Source organism: Oncorhynchus gorbuscha, linkage group LG12 (genome assembly GCF_021184085.1).
Source record: "Oncorhynchus gorbuscha isolate QuinsamMale2020 ecotype Even-year linkage group LG12, OgorEven_v1.0, whole genome shotgun sequence".
In the NCBI taxonomy this organism is placed as follows: Eukaryota; Metazoa; Chordata; class Actinopteri; order Salmoniformes; family Salmonidae; genus Oncorhynchus; species Oncorhynchus gorbuscha.
In genome coordinates this window covers 29,454,313-29,478,324 of record NC_060184.1, presented here as the reverse complement: position 1 = coordinate 29,478,324, position 24,012 = coordinate 29,454,313, and the positions used below count along the sequence as shown (strand labels likewise).

At 41.7% G+C, this 24,012-nt stretch overlaps 2 protein-coding genes across 6 annotated transcripts in view; one reads left to right on the top strand and one right to left on the bottom strand.

Annotated features, from left to right (window-relative positions):
• The first annotated feature begins 205 nt into the window (after positions 1–205).
• LOC123990851 (trans-L-3-hydroxyproline dehydratase) lies at positions 206–3,394 on the top strand. Of its 3 annotated transcripts, none has more exons than XM_046291775.1 (6): positions 206–363; positions 1,230–1,701; positions 1,880–2,049; positions 2,140–2,262; positions 2,542–2,679; positions 3,178–3,394. In XM_046291775.1, exons 1-6 carry the CDS (start codon positions 331–333, stop codon positions 3,301–3,303), a joined length of 1,062 nt encoding a protein of 353 aa, XP_046147731.1. In that variant the 5' UTR covers positions 206–330; the 3' UTR covers positions 3,304–3,394. The 3 variants fall into 3 exon arrangements, with proteins under 3 accessions (XP_046147731.1, XP_046147733.1, XP_046147732.1); XM_046291777.1 differs by having other exon boundaries at positions 229–367; XM_046291776.1 differs by having other exon boundaries at positions 345–477.
• Positions 3,395–4,414: 1,020 nt separating this feature from the next.
• LOC123990850 (disheveled-associated activator of morphogenesis 1-like) overlaps positions 4,415–24,012 on the bottom strand; it is a 127,328-nt gene continuing 107,730 nt past the window's right edge. For all 3 annotated transcript variants that reach the window (XM_046291773.1, XM_046291772.1, XM_046291774.1), the window contains 9 exons: positions 19,513–19,597; positions 19,019–19,125; positions 16,263–16,351; positions 15,964–16,132; positions 15,678–15,785; positions 10,757–10,817; positions 9,953–10,084; positions 8,129–8,299; positions 4,415–7,256 (listed from right to left, as the gene is read on the bottom strand). In XM_046291773.1, the coding sequence (XP_046147729.1) occupies positions 7,047–7,256; positions 8,129–8,299; positions 9,953–10,084; positions 10,757–10,817; positions 15,678–15,785; positions 15,964–16,132; positions 16,263–16,351; positions 19,019–19,125; positions 19,513–19,597 (1,132 nt within the window). In that variant the 3' untranslated portion in view covers positions 4,415–7,046. The remainder of the gene's footprint in view (positions 7,257–8,128; positions 8,300–9,952; positions 10,085–10,756; positions 10,818–15,677; positions 15,786–15,963; positions 16,133–16,262; positions 16,352–19,018; positions 19,126–19,512; positions 19,598–24,012) is intronic.

The following is a 24,012-nucleotide window of genomic DNA, read 5'->3' as shown; positions in this document are numbered from 1 at the left end:
TAAGTTTGGGTGTAGTAGAGTTTGCAATGTAAAACTGTCTCAAATAGAATCAAGGTCTTTGGAAAGTGTTAACAGCGCTGCCTGCTGGGAATATCATGTGGCAACACTGCTACAGGCCAATAAATACCAGTCTCAATATTGAATTCAGTTCTTACTGGTATAAAATAATTGAAATCCCAAATTCTTCTTGTTTTCATTAATCATTTATCACATTTGCTTGAAATAATATTAGAAGCCATTGATAAAATAAAAAAAAGTATTTTTGACTTTTATTTTGAAGTTTGCATTTGAATACCGGAAAGAAAGGAACGGACATTTAAACAGCGTTCCATGAACGTAAATAGCAGGATTGGATCTAAGAAAGTAGGTAAACAACTCTACGCATGCCCTGCACTCTAATAGCATAGTTCGAACTACTTTTAACTTCATGGACTACCTTGAAAAACGGTTTTGAATGGTGTTTCATACGGTCTATCTGTAGGTGTTATTCTATATTTTTTACTCAATTCAATACATTCTGAACTGAACAAAAATATAAAGGCAACATGCAACAATTTCAAAGATTTTACTGAGTTACAGTTCATATAAGGAAATGAGTCAACATAAATACATTTGTTAGGCCCTAATCTATGGATTTGACATGACTGAGAATACAGATATGTATCTGTTGGACATTCTTGCAGTCAGCATGCAAATTGCACGCTCCCTCAATTTGAGACATCTAACGGCAAAATCTCCTTTAGTTTTGTTCTGTTACCAAACTTCGTATCTGCACAGTTCTTCCTGTGAAAGTGTTTTTGTAAAATATTCTGTGGAAATTGTTGGAAGTAGTCCTTGTGCACAGAACTCTATTGTTTAAACGTTTAAATCAATGGTTTTTGTTTGGAATTTACAGGGAGAGGGAATTGAATGTGGAATTAACCCCAACCCTGCTATATTTGAACTTTTATTTAAAACTTTTTCATCAAAACTGTCCCATGTTCATGTCAGATGGTCCAGCACAATCCTTAGACCATTGTTTGAATTGGTGTAGTTCTAATTTCTGGATTAGGCTTCAAATACAGGATAAAATATTACTGTGTTATATGATTGGCAAAACACAGGGCCCTAACCTGAGGTAGATAAACCCAAAGGATGATATTGTTGCATTCCCATTACCTAGTGATCAATTATTACACCACAGAAAATTGCATGCAAACCTTCTGGTTGAATGTTTTTGTTGAAATCAGATGGAGCTTCCACCCCACGAAGGATCGGTACTCTCTGTGGTTGACATGCACACAGGTGGAGAGCCTTTGCGCATTATCCTTAGTGGTTACCCAGAGGTAAAGGGCGAGGGTGTGCTATCCAAACGGCGCTACGTGAGAGAGCATCTGGACTACCTACGGAGAGTGTTGATGTTCGAACCAAGAGGACACTATGACATGTACGGAGCCCTGGTCGTGGAGAGTGAGATACCTGAAGCCGACTTGGGGGTTCTTTTCATGCACAACGAAGGTTACAGTACCATGTGTGGCCATGCAGTCATTGCTCTTGGGAGGTTCGCTGTAGACTACAAACTTGTTCAAGAGCCAAGTTCGCCAGAGACGCAGGTGAATATACACTGTCCATGTGGCCTGGTTAAGGCATTTGTGGAGTACTCCAATGGTAAAACCGGAGGTGTGAGGTTCCACAGTGTTCCAGCGTTTGCATTTGCAACTGGTAAGTTGCATTCTTTGCTGACAAGCATTTCAATACATAGTAATATTGCATATAGAGTTGAGGAAAGAGTTGAGGAAATATGGATCTGGGTCCTGTAGAATACAAGGTATCACCATCTCAAATTACTTTACACTGCTGGCTGCCTCTGGCTATCAAGGCTAAATCTCTTTTTTGTCAGATGTAATTGTTGCTGTGCCTGGGCATGATGAAGTCACTGTTGATATAAGCTACGGAGGAGCATTCTACGCATTTGTAAGTGCAGAGCGATTTGGCCTGGACATCAACAAGTCCAAGACCAGGGATCTGGTGGATGCAGCTACTGCAGTGACCAACTCTGTCAAATCTCAGGTAAAGATTTGTTCACTCAATGTTCACCTCAATGTCCTGAATCCTTCAACCTAGGAGATGAATAACCTGGTGAATGTGTGGTTCGCCTAGGTAAAACTGCATCACCCAACCAGTGAGGACCTGGCCTTTCTCTATGGCACCATCCTCACAGATGGAAAAGATGCCTATTCCCAAGAGCCCACTGCTAACATGTGTGTGTTTGCAGATGCCCAGGTACAACAAACTTTAAATCCTGCCACTGTGCAGTAGCCTTCAACAGAAGCCACTGTTCATGCTACCTGTCATATCACCATATGATTTGAAGTAAGGTTTAAAAGAAAAGGCAAGCATAGATAAACATTGGAGACAGAAGTTGACAGTGATTTGTAAATAAGTCATTTGATATTAAAATTAGAAGAGTTCAAGTTAATTGCAACTATAGCAAGACTTATTTCATTATTGTGGTCTGATTTTGTTTCCTTTTTGGTTCTCTTGACATGTCACATGGGCTAGGTGGACAGAAGCCCTACAGGTTCAGGGGTCACTGCCCGTGTGGCTCTCCAGTACCATAAAGGCCTCATCCAACTCAACCAGACTAGGACCTTCCAGAGTGGGGCCACAGGATCTCTGTTCACTGGCAAAGCTGTTCAGGTACTAGGGCTGTCTCCAATATATGTTCATGCCCCTTAGCCTTTTTGGAAGTTTTCAATTAAGCTTTGTTTCATTAACACAATGATATCTCAAATGTATGATTTGTCTTGTTATATTGATATTAATTTCAGGATAGCAGAAGGTCTGTATGCACTATGCAGACCTGATAGTGCTGCAGGAGCAAATAAAGTGCTGCAGGTGCAGAGGAGCAAATAAGAGCATACTGTACATGGGGGGAATACTGATAACTGCGTCTTTGCATAACACAGCACTTTGATCGAAGGCCACTGACTTGTTGCTGCTTTCTGTAGTTGACATGGCAAACATTGCACCAATTATTCAGCAAAGATATTTGACACACACAAAAGCTTACCCAAAACTAGTACAATAATCGTATGGTAAACTCAGTTTTATGCAGCTTCTATTTAAAGCATAAACAGAGTTCTATAATTGTCTACCTGGAAGGCACCCAATTACTTCTCTGTCCATTTTGCACAGGACACCACATGTGGAGACTTCAAGGCTGTGGTGGTTGAGGTGGCTGGCAGAGCACACTACACTGGCGTGGCCAGCTTTGTGCAGGAAAGTGATGACAAGCTAAAACTTGGTTTCCTGCTGAAATAGGAGCAGCTACCAGTGTCCACAACCACTGAGTGCATCTCCATCCAAGCAAAGGACCATATCAGATTGCAAATAAATTGTTTTAAAAATATATTTTAAAAAAATTGCCCATTGAAGGCGTATGTAGCATCGGTAATGGTCATAAGTATTGTGTGTACTGTATGCACAGAGTCTGACATGAGAGACATGGCAGACAAGGTTGTTGGAATTCCCTCAAACATCTGCATGGTTAAGGTCAACTTCCATGAGCAGATGTCCAATATAACAGTTTGCTCCTGTCCTGTAGTGGTCATAAACACTAAATTAACTAAAGAGGGTTAAGTAGGATGACTTTGGTCATAAAGTCAGTATTTTTTAAAGAAACAATGTCTCAGATTTCTTGGATATTTGAGGATTGGGTTTTGATTTCAGTCATGCCCAGTCATCGCCCGGTACAAAGCGATGGGAGAGCTGTGACACACTGGTCTGGACAGGAGTCAGTTTGTTGGTGCAATATACACACAAAAATGGTTTGAACTTTAATTCTCTCAAACATTTTTTCCCCTGGGGGATGAGACCTCCCGCTGTTTGTATTTGAAAATCCAACAGTTGTATTGGATGAAAAAACACATCCCCCTTCATTACCAATGCATTGTGCCTACAACATGTGTTTGATACCATTCCACTCCAGCTATTTCCACGAGTCCGTCCTCCCCAATTAAGGTGCACCAACCTGCGGTATGCACACTTTAAAGTGTCTGCTAAATGGCATATATTATTATAAACCACAACCCCATGACAGAATCTCATCTCCGGAGTTACATTTCCCATGAGGAGGAAAACTGGTGAAATCAGTCAGTTCAGCCTCCCTTTAAGGTGATGTGTAAATCAATGTTAGTGTTGTGCTACAAAGCCAAGGTGGAACATATTGGGTAATATCACATATTGGCCTCAAGATGGCGATATACAAAAATGTTCTGCTAAAGTAGTCAAGTGACTGAAGGAGGCTGATGTTTGTAATAAAAAAAATAAAAAAATGTATCCATTCATAGACACATTTAGCTGTGATTGGGAATGCAGCCATTGGACAATGTTATTTTCACCTTGATTTGAAATAAAAAATACCACAACCTGCATCTTTTTCCCCATTTATTAACTTCAGCTCCATCACAAAATGGAAGGCCATATTTAAATTATAGAAGCCCAATGGAGGTATCTCAAATTGTGAAATAGAATTTGCCACACAGTTAAACTCTGGAGGAGGGCACTCCTGTGTAAGGGAAATAATGGTTGAGTAGTATTGCATTGACTGGATATGGTTTTAAATTAATTACATACAACATGAAATATGGGGGGGGGGCAAACAACCAACATCTTATGTACTGTATGCATAGAGTCTGACATGAGTGTCCACAGTTTTGGGAAATGGCAGACAAGGCTGTTGGATAACAACAAAGTATTTTCCTGTCCTGTAATTATTCACTCAGATCCTTGGATACATTGGGCATTAATGATCTAGAAAATCACCACATACAAAATTCCCCATTCCAGCAGGAAAAAAAAGTGAAACAAAGTTTGTCCACTCTGTAAAATGTCCTCATAAATGTCAACTATAGTTGATCAACATACATCTTCCACTGGTTTTAGATTTCTCTCCCAAGTCCAAATGTCGTTCCAACACCCAGCCTTGACAAATTGTGTTTCCTGTACATTTCAGTCTGCCCAATGATTCTGCCATTAAACACAGCATGAATAGTGTCTGTTCAAGCATGAATGAGCTCCAGCATGAATTTGGGGGTTGTTTAGTGAAGCTATGTCATTGGAATCAATTCCATCCAGACATAGAATATGTTTCCACAGGTTACATGGGCTATAAAGGTGTATATATCAGATGAGGTCTGAGCAAATAGTGACTTTCCACAAAGTCGTGGGGCCTCATTTATAAACCGTGCGTATGTACAAAATATACCCCAACATGTGTGCGTGCCAGTTATCACGCATAAAAATCTAACTTGAACTGAGAATGTGCTCTCCTCGTCACTAACTTTAGACCATGCGTACGTACATCTGCTAGTGGTTGAAATATTGTATTGCAACCATGTTTTTTCCTCAAATGGCGATATGATGACAAGCTTATTCATAAAAAACTGGAAAACATATTAACAAGAATGCAGTCATTTGCCAGTAGTGAGAAAAGCGAAAATCGCTTTTAATTTTAGAATCCAAAATAATTAGACATAGGAATCTTTTTCCTATTTATTTTCATAACCATTGTAGAATATATTACTCTTCTTTTCTGGCCGTGATGTGTTCATATTCCCGAAGGACATAGAACAAATTACCATGCGCATCTGCCATTTCATTGGACCTAGAAGCCTAGTAAACAGATAGGCTATATGTTTTGCAATATTATAGGGAGCGCGGTTTATAATACCGACATACAGATCTTTTACATCGAAATAGGCCTAATGTAATTGCATATTTTTTTGCCATCCTGCTCTACAAATGTTTTACAATTCTAACTGGCAATCCATCATATTTGTGCTCCTCTGTAGCTCAGTAGAGCAAGGCGTTTGATACGCCAGATCAGTGGGTTCGATCCCCAGTACCACTCATACTTTAAAAGTATGCACGCATTAAAGTAGAATTGGACAAAAGCTTCTGCTAAATGGCATATATTATTATTAGTATATTTAGGTTGAGGAAAAGTCGATGCAAAACATTGTTGAATTAAAACGTTCTGCTGACGGGTCCACGACAATTTGCCATTGTTTTCTCTGCCAGAAACAGACACAGTGCTTTTCCAGATACAGCATAAATTATTGCTAAAGATTAAAACATTCTGCCAACATAGTAAATAGACCGGTAGTTTATGCAAAATAAAAATAATTGTGCGATAGGAGCGCGACATCATTGCCTATTTAATCTGAGTCTATACCAAGGCAGGAAATAGAAACCCAATAATCTATTGCTAAAGTAAATATCGAACAACAATTTGTATTTTAAATACCGTGGCCTAATGCCAATAGTTCCAAATTATACAGTACATAAATGCCGTTATTGTCCCCATGTTACGATAGGTCTGATTTATAACAGGAAATGTGTATGTAAGGCGTGCGCTAAATGTATAAATCTCAATTTTTTTGTACGTGTACAGACTTCTCAGAAATGGTGCACGCAGGAATTGTGTTTACGCAACGGTTATAAATGACGCCCCAGGTGACCTCCACACGATAGTGTTGTCAGTCCATTCTCCCATTCTGAAAGACAAATAACAGGCGGTGTCAGAGGCCTCTTCCTGGTTTTAGTAAACTTCTTCCCCCTCAAACTCTGTTTATTTGGTTATTCATTTCCAGACAAACGTCTATATCCATTTTATCCTTCTTTTCCATCTTGGGGGAAGAACAGTAGACCACCTTGCAACATTCACTATCCTGGGTCACATTCATCAATTGCTCCTATTGTCACATAGTAGCAAAGTTTTCAATGGAAGTGGTGCCTCCTACAGACCTCAAGAGGTTAACAGCCTGACATGTCTCAAAATGTTTCAGAACTTCATACTGTGATGAGTGGAAATATGGTTTTACGTTTCTCTGAGGCTGTTGGGTCAAGAATGTGCACTCCCAACGTTTGCCACCGGATGACAGTATAGGCCAAAAGGAGGGGTGAAGCAGCCTGCGGATGTCTGGGTTGTCTGAGTTGATAGGCTTGTGAGATGGACAGTGGGTGGATCAAAGGATGGAGGGCTGGGCAGGGGGCCGGACCTCTCAGAAGTTGAGCTTGGTGACTGGCCGCTCCCTGCCAGTATCTGGCTGGCTGTTGATGCGCTTGCGGTTGCGTTTCATCTTGGACAGGTCCTTGTCGAAGACCTCGCCGGAGCGCAGTGCCGACACCAGGTCGTCAAACTCTCCGCCGTCGTCCTCGCCGCTGGCCTTCGCTTTCCGTGCCTTCCGCTCCTTCTCTCTCTGCTCCTTCAGCTGAGAGAGAAACGTAGGGTAGATGGAAATATGGAGAGATCATGACAGGAAAGACGTGGGGGAAGAAAAAGGGCTATTGCTATAAAGGTGTAACGACAACAGCTGATGTGATATTTTTCAAAAAGCACCCAATTTCCTCCTGTCAACCCTGTGTTCTGCATATTGACTACGTTCCACATCTCAGTCAAACTGGCATTAAACATTCCAATACGATGTTGAGCCATGGGAAGTGTTAGATTGTAGCTGGTTTAGCCATTGTTGAGTGTGTTCACAAGCAAATGGGCTTGTGTGCCAGGCTTGTACCAGCCAAGAGCAAGGCTTGTACCAGCAGTGGCACCATATCTAGCCCAATATCCTGATGAAAAAGACTGATGTCCAAGTATTCTGTGCATGACGCACATTTCTTAATCTAATTGAGCATTTTATCTGATTTCTGTATTTGAATGAAAGGACATCAGGATTTTTGCCAGATGAACAGGTTGAAGGACTCAGAAGGAAAGCTGATTTTGGATTGGACCAATCTTTCCCATTAATCTGAAATGTATCCCTACAGATCTCTCCTAATGCATTTTATGCAATCTAAATCAGCAAAAGGCATGGAATATGAAATTGGTTCGACTCAAGACCTCTTGAGGTACGAAAATGTAAAATCTGAAAATTGCCCTGGTGACATATCTGCTGTAATAAAAATGTAATTATTGGTTGTAATAATGTGATGTTCACCCTTACAGCTGTAACTTAAATCCATAATGAAATGAGGTTGCGATCTTCAGCACTAAATGCGATATCAAAACAGCACACAAATATTGAAATAAGGGAGAATTGTCAGGGGAAATCTTAATGAAATTCGTGATTAGCAGGTATGTACACACCTGAGTTTCCATTTTTGCCCTGCGCTCCTCCTCATCCTTGCGCCGGCGCATATTCTCATTTTCCTGACGCGCCTCGGCAAACGACCCCAGAAACTGGTCGAAGATGCCAAAGAACTCATCCGGCTGCATCTTCCCAGCATCTTCACCAAAATGCTTCACTGCCCTCAGGAACTTTGGGATTGAGAAGAGATTAACTAAAACATTCACTGACCCTAGAACAGTTTTTTACTGCAACCACCTCTGACCTGAGAAAAATGTGTGCATACATCAATTTCTGGCTATATGTTGTGATTTTTAAGTACTGCTATTTCTGGTAGTGTGTCAATAGTTCTGATCCACACAGGCATTTGTTCTTGGCCAAACATTGGTTTACATTACCACTGAGAGCATTGTAGAAGAAAGGTGAGTATATTGACCATAGTAGTATATACTGTATCTATATCAGAGCATTTCCCAAGACGTGTTTAAATCATAGTGTGACCTGCGTTATCAGAGGATGTTACTCCAGAATCATCAACAGCGCCATTACGGCAAACCGTTTATCAGCTTTATGGTGCAGCAGCAGGGCCAAAATACAGGCCAGTGCTAAGGCTTTACAGCCAACCAACACAAGCACAGAAGCACACAGAACAACAACTACTAGACAGACATGTCATTTATTCAGAACAACAACAACTGTAGCCACACAGAACCACCACCCATCCCAAACAACTGCATTGAGGATAGCTTGCAAAAACCAAAAGGACAAAACAAGTCCTAACCATGTAACCGTGAGTTCATTTTTGTGGGTTAAAAAAATGGAGGACATTGCAGATTCTCCAGACGTATAACGACAGTAAATGAGTCTGTAGTAATGTCAGCTCCTTTACTTTGACCCACTACCCTTGATTCTATGTGTTTGGTGTCATATTATTAACACGTCGTTAAAAGAAGGAAGGAAGCCTTCTAATGCTAGGGTTTGAAAACAACAAACACAACAACGACAGTGGCGGTTAGGGTCCTGTTCTGCTGTAAAACAGGGATGTCCTGCTCCCTTGGTAGCGGAGCAGCAGCAGCAAGGCTTTGAAGCCCTCATTAACGTACATTTCATGTGCTACTGATTACAGCTGGTGAACCTGGGCCTAGGGCAGAAATGAGAACTGGGTGCGTGTGCGTTTGTCGTAGTGTATGGGGTGAAGTGGGGGGCACCGTTAACTTTGCTCTTCCTACTATGCCTTTGATGCGAGTTCATCACTGCCATATGAGGCATGCAACGCCACAGGTGGTGATGTGACGGGGTTGGGGGAGAGGGGAATTGTGTGTCTGTTTGGGTCCAGTGTATATGGCTCACTACAACTAGAGGTATTCTGTGGCCTGAGGATCTTCACAGCGCCACCTAAACATATTTAACATCTGAGAGCAAACATTAATCCTCTATAGCAAAAAGTGCACAATTCTGCATGTTATATAAAAATGCAACAGTTTAATTGGAGCCAGAGCCAGCATTTCCAGGCGTGTTTCCTCTCCCAGTCTCCTGAGGCCCCCTAGGGACCAATAATGAAGCCAGGGGCAGCAGCACAGGAAGCTCCCAGCATGCTGTGTGCTGATGTTACTCTCACACCTCGCAGGGGGTGGCCAGGGGGTCACGGAAGCCTGTTTCAACAGCTACTGTACCTTGTGAGGATACTGAGGCAGTCCTAATCTGCTGCACACACGGCACGCATACAAACTCCCCTAACACAATCAGAGACTAAGATGGTCACAGTCAGATACTCAGGTAGGCATGGACATGGAAGCACAGCTTTTTAGACTCCCACATGGCCCTATAAAAACACACACACTCACCAGCTCTTTGGCCTCGGTGAGAGAATCCTCCACATCCGAGAAGCTGAAGCTGGCCACAGTGATGAACTGGCTCACCACAGACACAAACTTATCGCCCACCTCCTGTGGCCTCTTCTTCTGGAACTCCAACTCCTAACAGAGCGAAAGAAAAGGATAGAGAGAGAAAGAGAGAGAGCGAGAGAGACAGAGAGAGGAAAAAGTGAGTGACAGAGCAGAGGGGAGGAAATTTGCAGCTAACTTGGTCACCCTTTGTTTGCTTTTTTACCTGTTAATAATTAGAAGTGATATTGCTAGAATTCCAGTCTACTTTCCCAATTGCTCTGTTCAATTTGCTCTCAAGCAAAACAATCTCTTTTGCTTTAGGTCTGACAATGATGTGGACTATGATACCTGGGAGAATATTCACTGGTTCCCTTGGTGGCAGGATAATCCACATCAGGGTTGCTACTGACTACAGCTATTATTACTTCAATTTCAATTCCAGACAATTCAGAAAGTACACTGAAATTCCAATTAATTCTCATCAATGCTTTTCACTGATGAAAATGTGGAATTGGAATTTGGTGTACTTTCTGAATTGACTGGAATGGAAATAGAATTGACCCCAACCTGATCCACATACCATTGGGAGTGACGTACTATGAATTGAGAAACAATCACAGAGACCAAGAGAAAGAGGACAAGAGAAAGAAAATAAGAGAAAAAAGGAAAAAGGGTCAGGAATGAGGAAAATGTGTGGATTGGTAGAAAAAGTGATGACAGCGAGGGAATTAGGATGAAGACCAGGCCAATTACTGTACTCACACTCTCAACGTTTTTCAAGCCACTGCGCAAATTATTGATTTCCTTTTCCAGCTCAGTCATGCTACACAGACACAGACAGAGAGACACAGAGAGAGAGAGAGATAGAGAGAGAGAGAGAGAGAGAGAGAGAGAGAGAGAGGTTAAATCCTCAAGAGAGCTCTTCAATTGCAAAGTTCCATTTCTTAACTTTCAAAGTTGTTCTCACAAAATCACACTACCAACTCAGCGTTTCTCACATCCATGGTGTTAGCCTAGTTAGAACTTCAGTGTAGTGAAAAAGCATTTGACCCCTTTCTAATTCTCTATTTAGTCATATTTATTCAACTGAATTTGATCAGATCTTCCACCAAAACCTACAATTAGATAAAGGGCACCGGAGTTTACAAATAACAAAAATGTATGCATTATTTATTTAATTAACAAAGTTACGCAACACCCAATTCCCGTGTGGAAAAAGTAATTGCCCCCTTACACTCAATAACTGGTTGTGCTGCCACCTTTAGCTGCTATGACTGCAACCAAACGCCTCCTGTAGTAGTTGATCAGTCTCTCACATCACTGTCGAGGAATTTTTGGTCCACTCTTGCATGCAGAACTGCTTTAACTCAGTGACATTTTACAGGGTTTCAAACAGGAACTGCTCGTTTCAAATCCTGCCATGACATCTCAATTGGGATCACGTCTGGACTTTGACTTGGCCATTCCAAAACTTCAAATGTGTTGCTTTTTAGCCATTTTAATGTAGTCTTGATGGTGTGTTTTGGATCATTTGTCTTCAGCTCACAGACAGATGGCCTGACATTCTCCAGTAGAATTCTCTGATTCAGAGCAGAATTCATGGTTCCTTCTATTAAGGCAAGTCATCCAGGTTCTGGGGCGGCAAATCATTCTCAAACCATCACACTACCACTGCCATGCTTGACCATTGGTATGAGGTTCTTTCTGTGGAATGCAACGTTTGGTTTTGGCCAGACATAAGAGGACCCATCCTGTCCAAAACGTTGACTCAAGTTTGCCAAAAAGCACCTGGATGATCATCAAGACTCAAGTTCTATGGCCAGATGATTGAAAAGTGTAACTTTTTGGACGACATGGGTCCCATTATGCGTGGAAAAAAACCAAACACTGCATTCCACAGTAAGAACCTCATACCAATGGTCAAGCATAGTGGTGGTAGTGTGATGGTTTGGGAATACTTTGCTGCCTCGGGACCTGGACGAATTGTGTGTGGTGTGGTCTTGCAGAACACTGCTCACGAGTTCTATGAGTGAATGAGGGGGAAAAAAACACTTTTTGTATGCTTCTACTACACACAGTCACGTGGAATGACATCAGTGAGTGTGTGTGTGTTTGTTCAAAAGAGCCATTAATTCAGATATCTACAATTGAAGCATTGTGGAGTGCAACTGATCCAATCACACAAACACACACACATCCGTTCCTCTGGGCTAAAAGACGTAGCACATGCTTAGATGACGCAAGGCTGACTCATAGGCCCAGTAGTAAAAAAAAGCCCATTCACTGACACACACTGATGATACATTCAAACTTATCCACTACAATCGCCCCTCGCCTCATTAACTTACTACAATGAAAGCTGTGCTGGAGGTAAAGCTTATACACACACACACACACACAACAGCTACATTGCCTTCAGAAAGTATTCTAACCCCTTGACCTTTTCATCATCTTGTTGTGTTACAAGGTGGGATTAAAATTGATTACATTTTTCTTTCTTTTTTACACAAAATACTCTGTCAAAGTAGAATTATTATTATTATTTTTCTTACAAATGTTGGAATTTATATATATATATATATATATATATATATATATATATATATATATATATATATATATATATATATATATATATATATACACATATGAAAAATAAAAAACACTAATATATTCAACACCCTGAGTCAATATGTTAGAATCTTTCTGGGTAAGCGTCTGAGTGCTTTGCACACCTTAATTGTACAATATGTGCATATTATTATTTATTTTATCCTTCAAGCTCTGTCAAGTTGGTTGTTGATCATTGCTAGACAATCATTTTCAGATAGTTTTTACTTAAATTGGCTTGAAAATCTAACTAGGCCACTCAGGAATGTCACATTGGTAAGCAACTCCAGTGTATATTTGGCCTTGTGTTTTAGGTTATTGTCCTGCTGAAAGGTTAATTTGTCTCCCAATGTCTGTTGGAAAGCAGACTGAACCAGGTTCTCCTCTAGGATTTTGCCTGTGCTTAGCTCTATTCCGTTTATGTTTATCAACAACAACAAAAAACAGATCTAGTCCTTGCAAATGATAAGCATACCCATAACATGATGCACCACTACGCTTGAAAATATGAAGAGTGGTACTCAGTGATGTGTTGGGATTTGCCCCAAACAAAACTCTTTCTATTCAGGACGCAAAGTTAATTTCTTTGCCACATTTAAAGTTTTACTTTAGCGCCTTATTGCAAACAGGATGCATGTTTTGGAATATTTGTTGTTGATCCATCCTCATTTTTTTTCCTATCACAGCCATTAAACTCTAACTGTTTTAAAGTCTCTATTGGCCTCATGGTGAAATCCCTTAGCGGTTTCCTTCCTCTCCGGCAACTGAGTTAGCAAGGACGCCTGCATCTTTGTAATGACTGGGTGTATTGATACACCATCCAATGTGTAACCACTAACTTCACCATGATCAAAGGGATATTAAATGTCTGCTTCTTTTCTTCTTTAAAAAAAAATCTACCAATGGGTGCCCTTCTTTATGAAGCATTGGAAAACCTCGCTGGTCTTTGTGGTTGAATCTGTATTTGAAATTCACTGCTTGACTGAGGGACCTTACAGATAATTGTATATGTGGGGTACATAGATGAGGTAGTAATTTTTTTGTGTTAAACACTATAATTGCACACAGAGGGAGTCCATCGAAGTTATTAAGTGAATTGGTATGCACATTTTTACTCATTGACTTATTTAGTCTAGCCATTGTACAAAAATCTTTTTAAAAATAAAAAAAAACATCCACAAAAATTCCACTGACATTATGGGGTATTGTGTGTAGGTCATTTTAAATTCAGGCTGTAGCACAACAACATGTGTAAAATGTCAAGGGGTGTGAATACTTTCTGAAGGCACTGTACATGATCAAATCGAACTGTGGTGAGGCGTTTTGGAGATGGTGGCCATTATAGCACAGTCTGCCTTAGCATTAGTAGACATGCTATGGCAGGCCTTTGCAAGCAAGTCAAACTGTGTTTCTGTTTGCTGTCATTGGTGTTAATGTTTTGTTGTCATTAATATTAGTGTTGACGTACATTTTGGTATTGTTGTCATTCGCTAACCTTGTTATTAATAGTAGTTTATTAGGCCGTACTTGACAGCTAAAGGCTGAATTACAGTACACAAAACAAACAAGTAACTTAGACAAAAACAATTTTATAGTCAGTAAGTCAGTCAGGACAGGAGCTGAAGGATGGTAATGGGAGTTGAAGCAGCTCAGTTGGTATTGAGAGCGGTGGAAGCGGTGATGTCTGAGGTTGCCGGTCAGTCAGTCAGAGACAGTCAGGTCGGCAGCCGGTGCAATGCACCTCACCGTCCCCCCACGTCCTCCTGGCTCTGCATTTGTAGACGGTTAGCTGGCTAGCCACTTCTTTCCACTAACACTTTGTAGCACCCACTTGAGTGATGCTACTCAGAGCCATGTATTTAGAAATAAATTAATGGATCTGATGCTACTTATGCAGACACAAAGGCGCTGGAAGTTCACCACACAATTTTTATGGTCAGAGTAGCTTTGTAGCTCAGTTGGCAGAACAATAGCGCTGGTAATGCCAGGGTGGTGGGTTCGATTCCCAGGACCACCCATACATAAAATGTATGCAGGCATGATTAAATCGTTTTGGATTAAAGCTTCTGCTAAACGGTCTTTACACAGAGTACAAAACATTAATAAAACCTTCCTAATATTGAGTTGCAACCCTCCCTTTTGCCCTCAGAACAGCCTGAATTCATCGACGCATGGACTCCACAAGGTGTCGAAATCGTTCCACAGGAATGCTGGCCCATGTTGACTCCAATGCTTCCCACAGTGGTGTCAAGTTGGCTGGATGCCCTTTGGGTGGTGGGCTATTCTTGATACACACGAGAAATTGTTGAGCGTAAATTTCCCAGCAGCATTGCAGTTCTTGACACACTCAAACCGGTGTGCCTGGCACCTACTACCATACTCTGTTCAAAGGCACTTAAATATTTTGTCTTGCCCATTCACCCTCTGAATGACACACATACACAATCCATGTCTCAAGGCTTAAAAATCCCTCTAACCTGTCTCCTTCTCTCCATCTACACTGATTGTGGAATTAACAAGGGACGTCAATATGGGATCCTAGCTTTCACCTGGATTCACCTGGTCAGTCTATGTCATGGAAAGGGCAGATGTTCATAATGCTTTGTACACTCAGTGTATATACAGTATTATATTAGCTTATCTTCACTAATCATCTCCACCTTTAAGGAAAATGCTAAGTAAACATTCTGAACTGTAGCTCAGTTGGTAGAGCATGGCGCTTGTAACGCCAGGGTAGTGGGTTCGATCCCCGGGACCACCCATACGTAGAATGTATGCACACATGACTGTAAGTCGCTTTGGATAAAAGCGTCTGCTAAATGGCATATATTATTATTATTATTATTATAACAACTGTTCCCCTAAATCCCAGTTGGCAGCATTGAGAAGTTTGTGCTGTAGCAGTGTCTACAATGGCTTGTATGACCTACAGGGTGAATGTTAACTCAATGGGACTGATCGACCACTGAAAACCATTTCCTGAAGAAATGTAATGAGAGTATACAACAAGGGCCTATAGATCTAAACACTGGAGAGCTGTACATGTGGAGGGTGTCTTTGTGGCTCGACCTACTTGACTTTAGCGGCTTCTGGCACACTCTGCAGGTCCTCCTGGAACATAAGGACTTTGGGGTACTTCTTCTCCAGGATGGTGATCAGGTAGTGGAGGAGGGTGATGTTCCTGCATGCGCATAGACAATAGATACTTGCAGCACTAGTACCACAGCATGGGGCACATATGCACACACCCATATAATGACACCACTCCATAAAACACATGCAAACAGGTTGCTTCATAGAGCGTATCACTACAGCGAACTCATCACACTCGTAATTTTAATTACAGTTCTTCCTCTTACTTGTCTATGCTCGACTTTGTGTCTGCGATCTTGTTGAGCGAGGACACTTTGAAGCCATAGGCATTGCCCCTCTGGCCTTTGTTCATGTAGTTCCCAAAGGCCAGCACCACCTCCAGCAGCTGCTTCAGATTGCGGCTGTGCAGCACCTCTTTGGAGGCCTTGATCAGAGCTGAGGAGCGAAGAAACAAAAAAAACACCTGAACTGTAGGGTACTTCACATGTGTGTATACAGTGGACCTGATCGGGAGTTTTTGAGTTGAGTTTTATTATGCAAGGGTTTGCCAAGAAGCCCCACACACCTTCTACTTTGGGTTTGATCCCTGCAATCGTCTCTGCAAACTTCTTTTTGAAGTACAGCGACTGTAGCTTCTGTTGGTAGTGGTTTATCCTTTGAGCAAAAGAGAAAGAGAGATGGAAAGTAAGCGAAAGAAATTGATATGTACTGAAAGGAGGTTGGGAAAAAATAATTTATAGGATACAAAATTGCCCAGGTTGGAAACATGAGAAGATCTTGTTAGCTAAGTCAGAAAAAAAAATGAAGAAGCCCTTATCCCTATTGATATGGTCGGACAACCATCTCGGCGTTGGCTGGCTAGACGTGAGACAATAAGATGGATTGTTGAAGGGAGGCAGAGCAAACATGGAGCGACCCATTTGGCTGAACTCATCACTAGGGCGTCGCTATCTACACTTCAGTGCCGGGGGGGGGGGGGTCGCCTTGGCTACAGGGCTCTCAGAAACCAAAACATTAGTTGTACTCTGTTTGAAGGACAAAGCCAGTTCCTGGAAAGAAGCACCCCACATCTCCAACCACAGGATGGGGAAAAAACGCTATTACACAATTCATCTTTATGGTGTCTAATAAAGAGGGAGTATTGTTTCCATGGGCATGTGCTCCTTGTTTGTTTTATGATTCCCCCGACTGGGACATGAGGCTGTTGTGCATCTATGACAAGTTTCCTGTTTGGGTTGAAAACATATTGATGAAGAAAGAGTGTCGGTCTTGTGGTTATATCCAACACAGTTAACAGTAAGCCTGGGAATTGCCAGGGACTTCACAATATTATCACGATACTTAGATGCCGATACGATATGTATTGCGATTGAGATTCTAACAATTCTCTTTGTATTTCAATTAAATACTGCGGTTTAATTGCGATTTAATGTTCCAAACATATTGCTCACTATATGTATGCTGCAGAGAGAGAAGAGAGAGCATGAGAAAAAAAGTTTTGAACAGTCAGGGAAATACACTATACAGTATATACAAAAGTATATGGACCCTTCAAATGAGTGGATTCGGCTATTTCAGCCACACCCATTGCTGATGGTGTATAAAATCGAGCACACAGCCATGCAATCTCCATAGACAAACATTGACAATAGAATGGCCTTACTGAAGAGCTCAGTGACTTTCAACGTGGCACCCGTCATAGGATGCCACCTTTCCAACAAGTCGTTTGTCATATTCCTGCCCTGCTAGACCTGCCCCGGTCAACTGTAACTGCTGTTATTGTGAAGTGGAAACATCTAGGAACAACAACGACTCAGCCATAAATTGGTAGGCCACACAAGCTCACGGAACGGGATGACAGAATGCGGAAGCGTTTAAAAATCATCTGTCCTCTGCTGCAACACTCACTACAGAGTTCCAAACTGCCTCTGGAAGTAACATCAGCACAAGAACGGTTAAATCTGGAGCTTCATGAAATGGGTTTCCATGGCCAAGCAGCTGTACACAAGCCTAATATCACCATGTGCAATGCCAAGCATCAGCTGGTGTGGTGTAAAGCTCACTGCCATTGGACTCTGGAGCAGTGGAAACGCCTTCTCTGGAATGAAGAATCACGCTTAATGGTCTGGGGCTGTTTTTCATGGTTTGGGCTAGGCCCCTTAGTTCCAGTGAAGGGAAATATTAACGCTACAGCATACAATGACATACTAGACGATTCTGTGCTTCTAACTTTGTGGCAACAGCTTGTGGCAGGCCCTTTCCTGTTTCAGCATGACAATGCCCACATACACAAAGCGCGGTACATACAGAAATGGTTTGTCGAGATCGGTGTGGCCTGCACAGAGCAATGACCTCAACCTTAATTAATTAGAACGCCAACTGAGAGCCAGGCCTAAATCGCCCAACATCAGTGCCCGACCCAAAAGACTGGAAGCTCATAGCAGCAAAGGGGGTCCAACTCCATGTTAATGTCGATGATTTTGGAATGAGATGTTCAACGAGCAGGTGTCCACATACTTTTGGTTATGTAGTGTAATAGTCCTGAAAGCATGCTGGCTCACTTTAAAAATAAGAGGGAGAACAAGCAATAGGATGAAAAATGCTGGAGTTTTGGCTCAGGTACGATACAACCGACTAGCGCTTTCTAACGCTACCTACAGTAGTAAAAAAATATTGATACTTGGAGTCAAATATGGTCCTAATATCATCCAAAATAATATTGGGATATGTAACTGTATCAACCCCCACATCTCTAGTTAACAGGGCACTATTACTGCTCCGTCACTCTTGCAGTAATTGCCAAATATTCTTAAGAACGACAGCCAGGCAGCGAACTCAAGTCAGGCTTTAGGGTGGGTGGTCTAAGCAGGGATGTTCCCTGTGTCTAAATTCATTTAGCAGAGTCTTTGGTCAACAGTGACTTACAGTGCATAGACTAAACAGCGAGATACACTGGCAAGAACAGGTCGAAATACTATGGTGTCGTTGGCTCCACTCTGAGATGATGAGAATAAAACACCCCCCTTCTCAACATGGGACTTGTTTTGTTATTAAGTAATGGTGGGAATCATCCATTTCTGTGGGAATGTGAGAACATGGGAACCAAGCTCTCGTAATGAGTAAGTTAGCTTGCCTAAGACCTGCAGACTTGTGAGCTCACCAAGATAATGTTGAGTCTTACTTAACATGGACTTGTAGCACAGTGGGTTCAGGTTCATCACCGATGCAAGTTGCAAGAATTGTGTAAAAATAAACAACAACAAAAAACACATTTAATCGAATCAGGCCCTTGGTCTACTTCTCTCTCTCAGATCATCCTACCTGCTCATCTCATAAAGGAAGCGATCAGCCTTGGCCATGCGGTCCAGCTCATGCTTGTGCTCCTCCAGGAGGTCCACATCACTCTTCTCTGGAATAAACTTCAGCATCTGAGGAGGAGCCATGAAAATGACTGGCCATTCACTAGCAACATATGTAGCATAGCTAAACATTGCACTAACATAAATCTACCATATCACTTACAATATTGCAATGTAATCTTAAACCTCTCTTTTTATGATGTTTATGAAATGGAGGTGATAATTTATGTGGATGTAATCCAAAGATGCATCCTGTCTATTTGAAATCTCATCTATTTGATTTTGCTCACTGAGAAACAGAAAATGTCAGCCCATGTGACACTGGATCATACCGATTTCTGGTGTGCTGGAGTTTTTCTTTTTTAACAAGTATACGCTTTGCTCCATGCACCCGGAAGCACATTTAGGTGTGCAAGTTTACTGTTTCAAGCCTATGTGATTTTGCCGTAGACTCACCTGCTCCAGCATGTCCTTGGGGAGGTCCTCCTGTTCGTCCATGGTCAAGATAGCCCTCTTCATCTCCTCATTGGACAGCTTCAGCCTAGATGACCATCACAGGAGATGTCAGACACTTTCTACCCACAGGAAAACTCAAATCAACTACAGGAACTCAACACTAGAACCACCATTATTACTTTAACTGTTTTTGAGGCGTCATGTGATTTGTAAATTCAAATAACTCTGCCATTGTGAAAGTTATTTTCCGCTCATTCTTGACCTAAATATATGTGTTCATTTAACATGCTGATGTTGATAGACCTTATATAGCACTGACATAATTAGTTTGAGGCATTTCTAAGATTCAACTGGAATATGCCTCAGCTTTCTAATTTGATGTCAAGAGCACTTCAACAAGAAGTGCCACGAAGCCTCAACCTAAACAAATAGATAATACTAAATGTATAATTCGAATTTGGCCTGCAACACTGAACTTCAAACCACAGGAAAAGTAAAGTAAACTGTGGGTAAATCATTTCCTGAGACCACAATGAGAAACACTGCCAACATAACTTATTTACCTTATTGCCAGTCTCCAGTTCCTGCCACTTCCTAACCGGTTTGTGTTTCAAACATGTCTTTCAAAAGTATTCTAAAGCCAAGGCTTATTACGAATTAGCCAAATGTGCAATGTATTTATATACAATATCATAGGGAGGAACTGTATGTCTGTCTGGAGAGAGATTTGCCGAAAAAGAAACAGACGATCTTAACGGCTTCTCCCTCGTGGAATTGTCCTGTTGAAAGTAAAAAATGCTGAGTCTGATTTTATGCACCAACTCCGAGAATGATCCAGTGGGGGAACAAGTGCCGGACAGGCTCTGTCGGCTGCTCACTGTAATAACTAGCCGCACTTTGAAAGCCAGCTCTATAAAAGTCCCAACTACTTCCCGGTTTATGTCCTGTGGGGGCGGCAGGGTAGCCTAGTGGTTAGACTAGTAACCGAAAGGTTGCAAGTTCAAATCCCCGAGCTGACAAGGTACAAATCTGTCGTTCTGCCCCTGAACAGGCAGTTAACCCACTGTTCCTAGGCCGTCATTTTGAACGGGCTTCAAGCTTATATCATAAAATTCATGAACATTTGGTAATTTAAGATACGTCAAAATTATATTGCTATTTGTTGATTAATTTACTTCTACCTGATGCCTGTTGTGAAGTTGTTTGATTAGGGAAAATGCTATTTTGCAAAACTTGCTAACGTTAGTTAAACTGCTTTTAAAGTCAGGAGCACATAGGCTTCCACCATGGGCAACAAAAAAAGTCTAGCTTCTAATTCAATTTAATCCACATATCTTCGACTCACAGCTAGTTTATCCAGTGACCACCGCATTTAGAAGGATAGCTAGACTGAAATGTAGCTAGCTAACATGCGGGCTCACTGATATGCAGTAGCCAAATAGCTAGCTAGACTAGTAATGTGACGTTCGGCTCTTATTTTTTTAATATACTGATTTCAGTAATCTTATACTGATTGCTGATTTCAGTAATCTTTCAACTCGTTTCGTTCATTTGAGTCAATGCCCAGAGCACGCTAGATCCCCCTACTGGCAAACAATGAACTGAAAACTCAAAATAATGTTGTTCACCATAAGGGGTTTATTAGTGCTGTCATTTGAGACAGACTTGTAAAAGTGTGCTTAAAACAATGTACATTTGTTGCTTGCTAGGCATACAAATACGATTATTTCTTGATACTGTAATGACCTGACTAGATCATAAATGAACAATTGTCCAGACAGAGGCTTGAGTTTGCGAATTGACGGTTTATTAAACCAACTTTACACAGGCTACTGTTTGGGCCGTAGCACACGCCAAATAGATGACAGATAACCCACAAGCCAAACGTGACCTTCTCTTGTGAAGCCCAGACGTAAGAGAGAGAGAACAAAGGCTGAACCTGGTCTTAACTTCCAATGCTCCACCCCCCTGCCCAACCCCCCTCCACGCCACTCCGCCAACCACCAGGATGCCCGGCATCAGAACATTCCAGGCATTCCCGTGATTGGCAGATAGCAGGTTGATTGACATGTCGGACCCCGTGAACACCGGGTACTGGTCAGTACAACACAACCACCTCCTAGCCTAACACATAACACACAGCTGTTTGTGCGGGTCGCTACAATACATTTGAAACAAGGTCTAGTTGGGGTTGCAACCGGGCTAGATTGGCGGAATGCATTGCTTGCGGTGAGGGTGATAAGCACATTATCGTTCGCGAACTGCAGCACCTCAAACGATTTGTTCTCAAATTCCATTTTGTTGAGTAGACCATGTGCATGTGTTGGTTCTACAAAGCTCTGTCCATAACATTCAATAATCAATTAATGCCATTTATTCTAGCACAAAGAACAATATCTTATTTTCTTCGCTGCCTGCAGCATGATGTATTTTAGTTGTTGTTCGGAGCATGTTTCCGGAACGGCATGTATTAATCCCGAAGGAGTCATTTCGGCCAGCAGGTTAAACAAACTGCAAAATGAACAACTCACTCAAAAATAACGATTTTACGAACGGCACATCACTGCCAGACTCAAGAGCTCTTGGGCTACACATTAGCCAACAGGTTCAACACAGGCAGCAATAACTAGCGGCTACTTCAACTCGTTGTTAGTTCATCCACTGACCACCACATTTAAGAGCATAGCTAATTACAGAAATATAGCTATTCAGCTAGCTAACTTACTGGCCAGGCAGTAGCCACTAACTCATCGTGAATGCATATGTGTCACGTTCTGACCTTTATTTCCTTTGTTATGCATTTATTTTAGTATGGTCAGGGCGTGAGTTGGGTGGGCAGTCTATGTTTGTTTTTCTATGTTTCGGCCTAGTATTGTTCAATCAGAGGCAGGTGTCATTAGTCGTCTCTGATTGAGAATCATACTTAGGTAACCTGGGTTTCACTGTGTGTTTGTGGGTGATTGTTCCTGTCTCTGTGTTTTGCACCAGATAGGGCTGTTTTTGGTTTTCCACGTTTATTGTTTTGTAGTGTTCGTGTTTATCTTTTTTTATTAAACATGAATCAATATAACCACGCTGTGTTTTGGTCCGCCTCTACTTCACCACAGGAATACCGTTACAATATGACCTATTCTTTGATACTTGTGGGTTAACTTGGTCATATCATGCAACACATACCAGTTTGTGGAAATATAAAAGTAACAGTGATCTTTTTTGTTTGTTTTTACAATGATCGGACAGTGAAACAAAAATAGATTGGTAAGCTACAGGCTTTTATTTATTTCCCATTAAATTTGGTCATTAAAGCTGGGTTTCACAAGTCTTTTCGTCGGTACTAACTGCTCATGCCGGCGGCAAAATCCAGCTAAACAAACGGGTCTGTTGCGCCTTTGTGTAATTTCACGCACTCAAGGCTCAACCAAATCACCTGACGGGTTCTATGTCGAGAGTCAAGAATATTCATACTATCATGTATATTCATAACCAGAAGAAGAGGAAAGGCAGAGAGTGGGGAAACAGGAAGTCCAGGAATCAGGACCAGAGCACTTTCAATGTCAAAGAGAACCTGCCTTGGGAGACAGCACATTGTCGCCTGAGAACTTAATGAACAGGACACTTATATAAACTCCATTGCTGAAATCGTGCCTGCCCCTGCTATTTTAGACCAAACACAAAAGTATTTTTTTATTTAACTAGGCAAGAACACATTTATTTACAATGACTGCTTAGGAACACTGGGTTAACTGCCTTGTTCCTGGGTAGAATGACAGAATTTTACCATGTCAGCTCGGGGATTCGATCTAGTAACCTTTCCAACGCTCTAACCACGAGGCTACCTACCACCCCTTATTATTATAATATGGTTGTTGCTAAGCAGGCCATTTTATCCCCGGGACTCCAACAGGAGTGTACATGCAAGTTCAATAAAGAAACAGACCTTGTTCAGGACCCTGTCTTTCAAAGATAATTTGTAAAAATTCAAATAACTTCACAGATCTTCATTGTTAAGGGTTTAAACACTGTTACCCATATTTGTTCAATGAACCATAAACAATTAATGAACATGCACCTGTGGAACGGTCATTAAGACACTAACAGCTTACAGACGGTAGGCAATTAAGGTCACAGTTATGAAAACTTAAGACACTAAAGAGGCCTGAAAAACACCAAAAGAAAGATGCTCACTGCTCATCTGTGTGAACGTGCCTTAGGCATGCAGACTGCAGATGTGGCCAGGGAAATAAATTGCAATGTCCGTACTGTGAGATGCCTAAGACAGCGCTACAAGGAGACAGGATGGACAGCTGATCGTCCTCGCAGTGGCAGACCACATGTAACAACACCTGCACATGATCGGTACATCCGAACATCACACCTGCGGGACAGGTACAGGATGGCAACAACAGCTGCCCGAGTTACACTAGGAACGCACAATCCCTCCATCAGTGCTCAGACTGTCCGCAATAGGCTGAGAGGCTGGACAGAGGCCTTGTAGGCCTG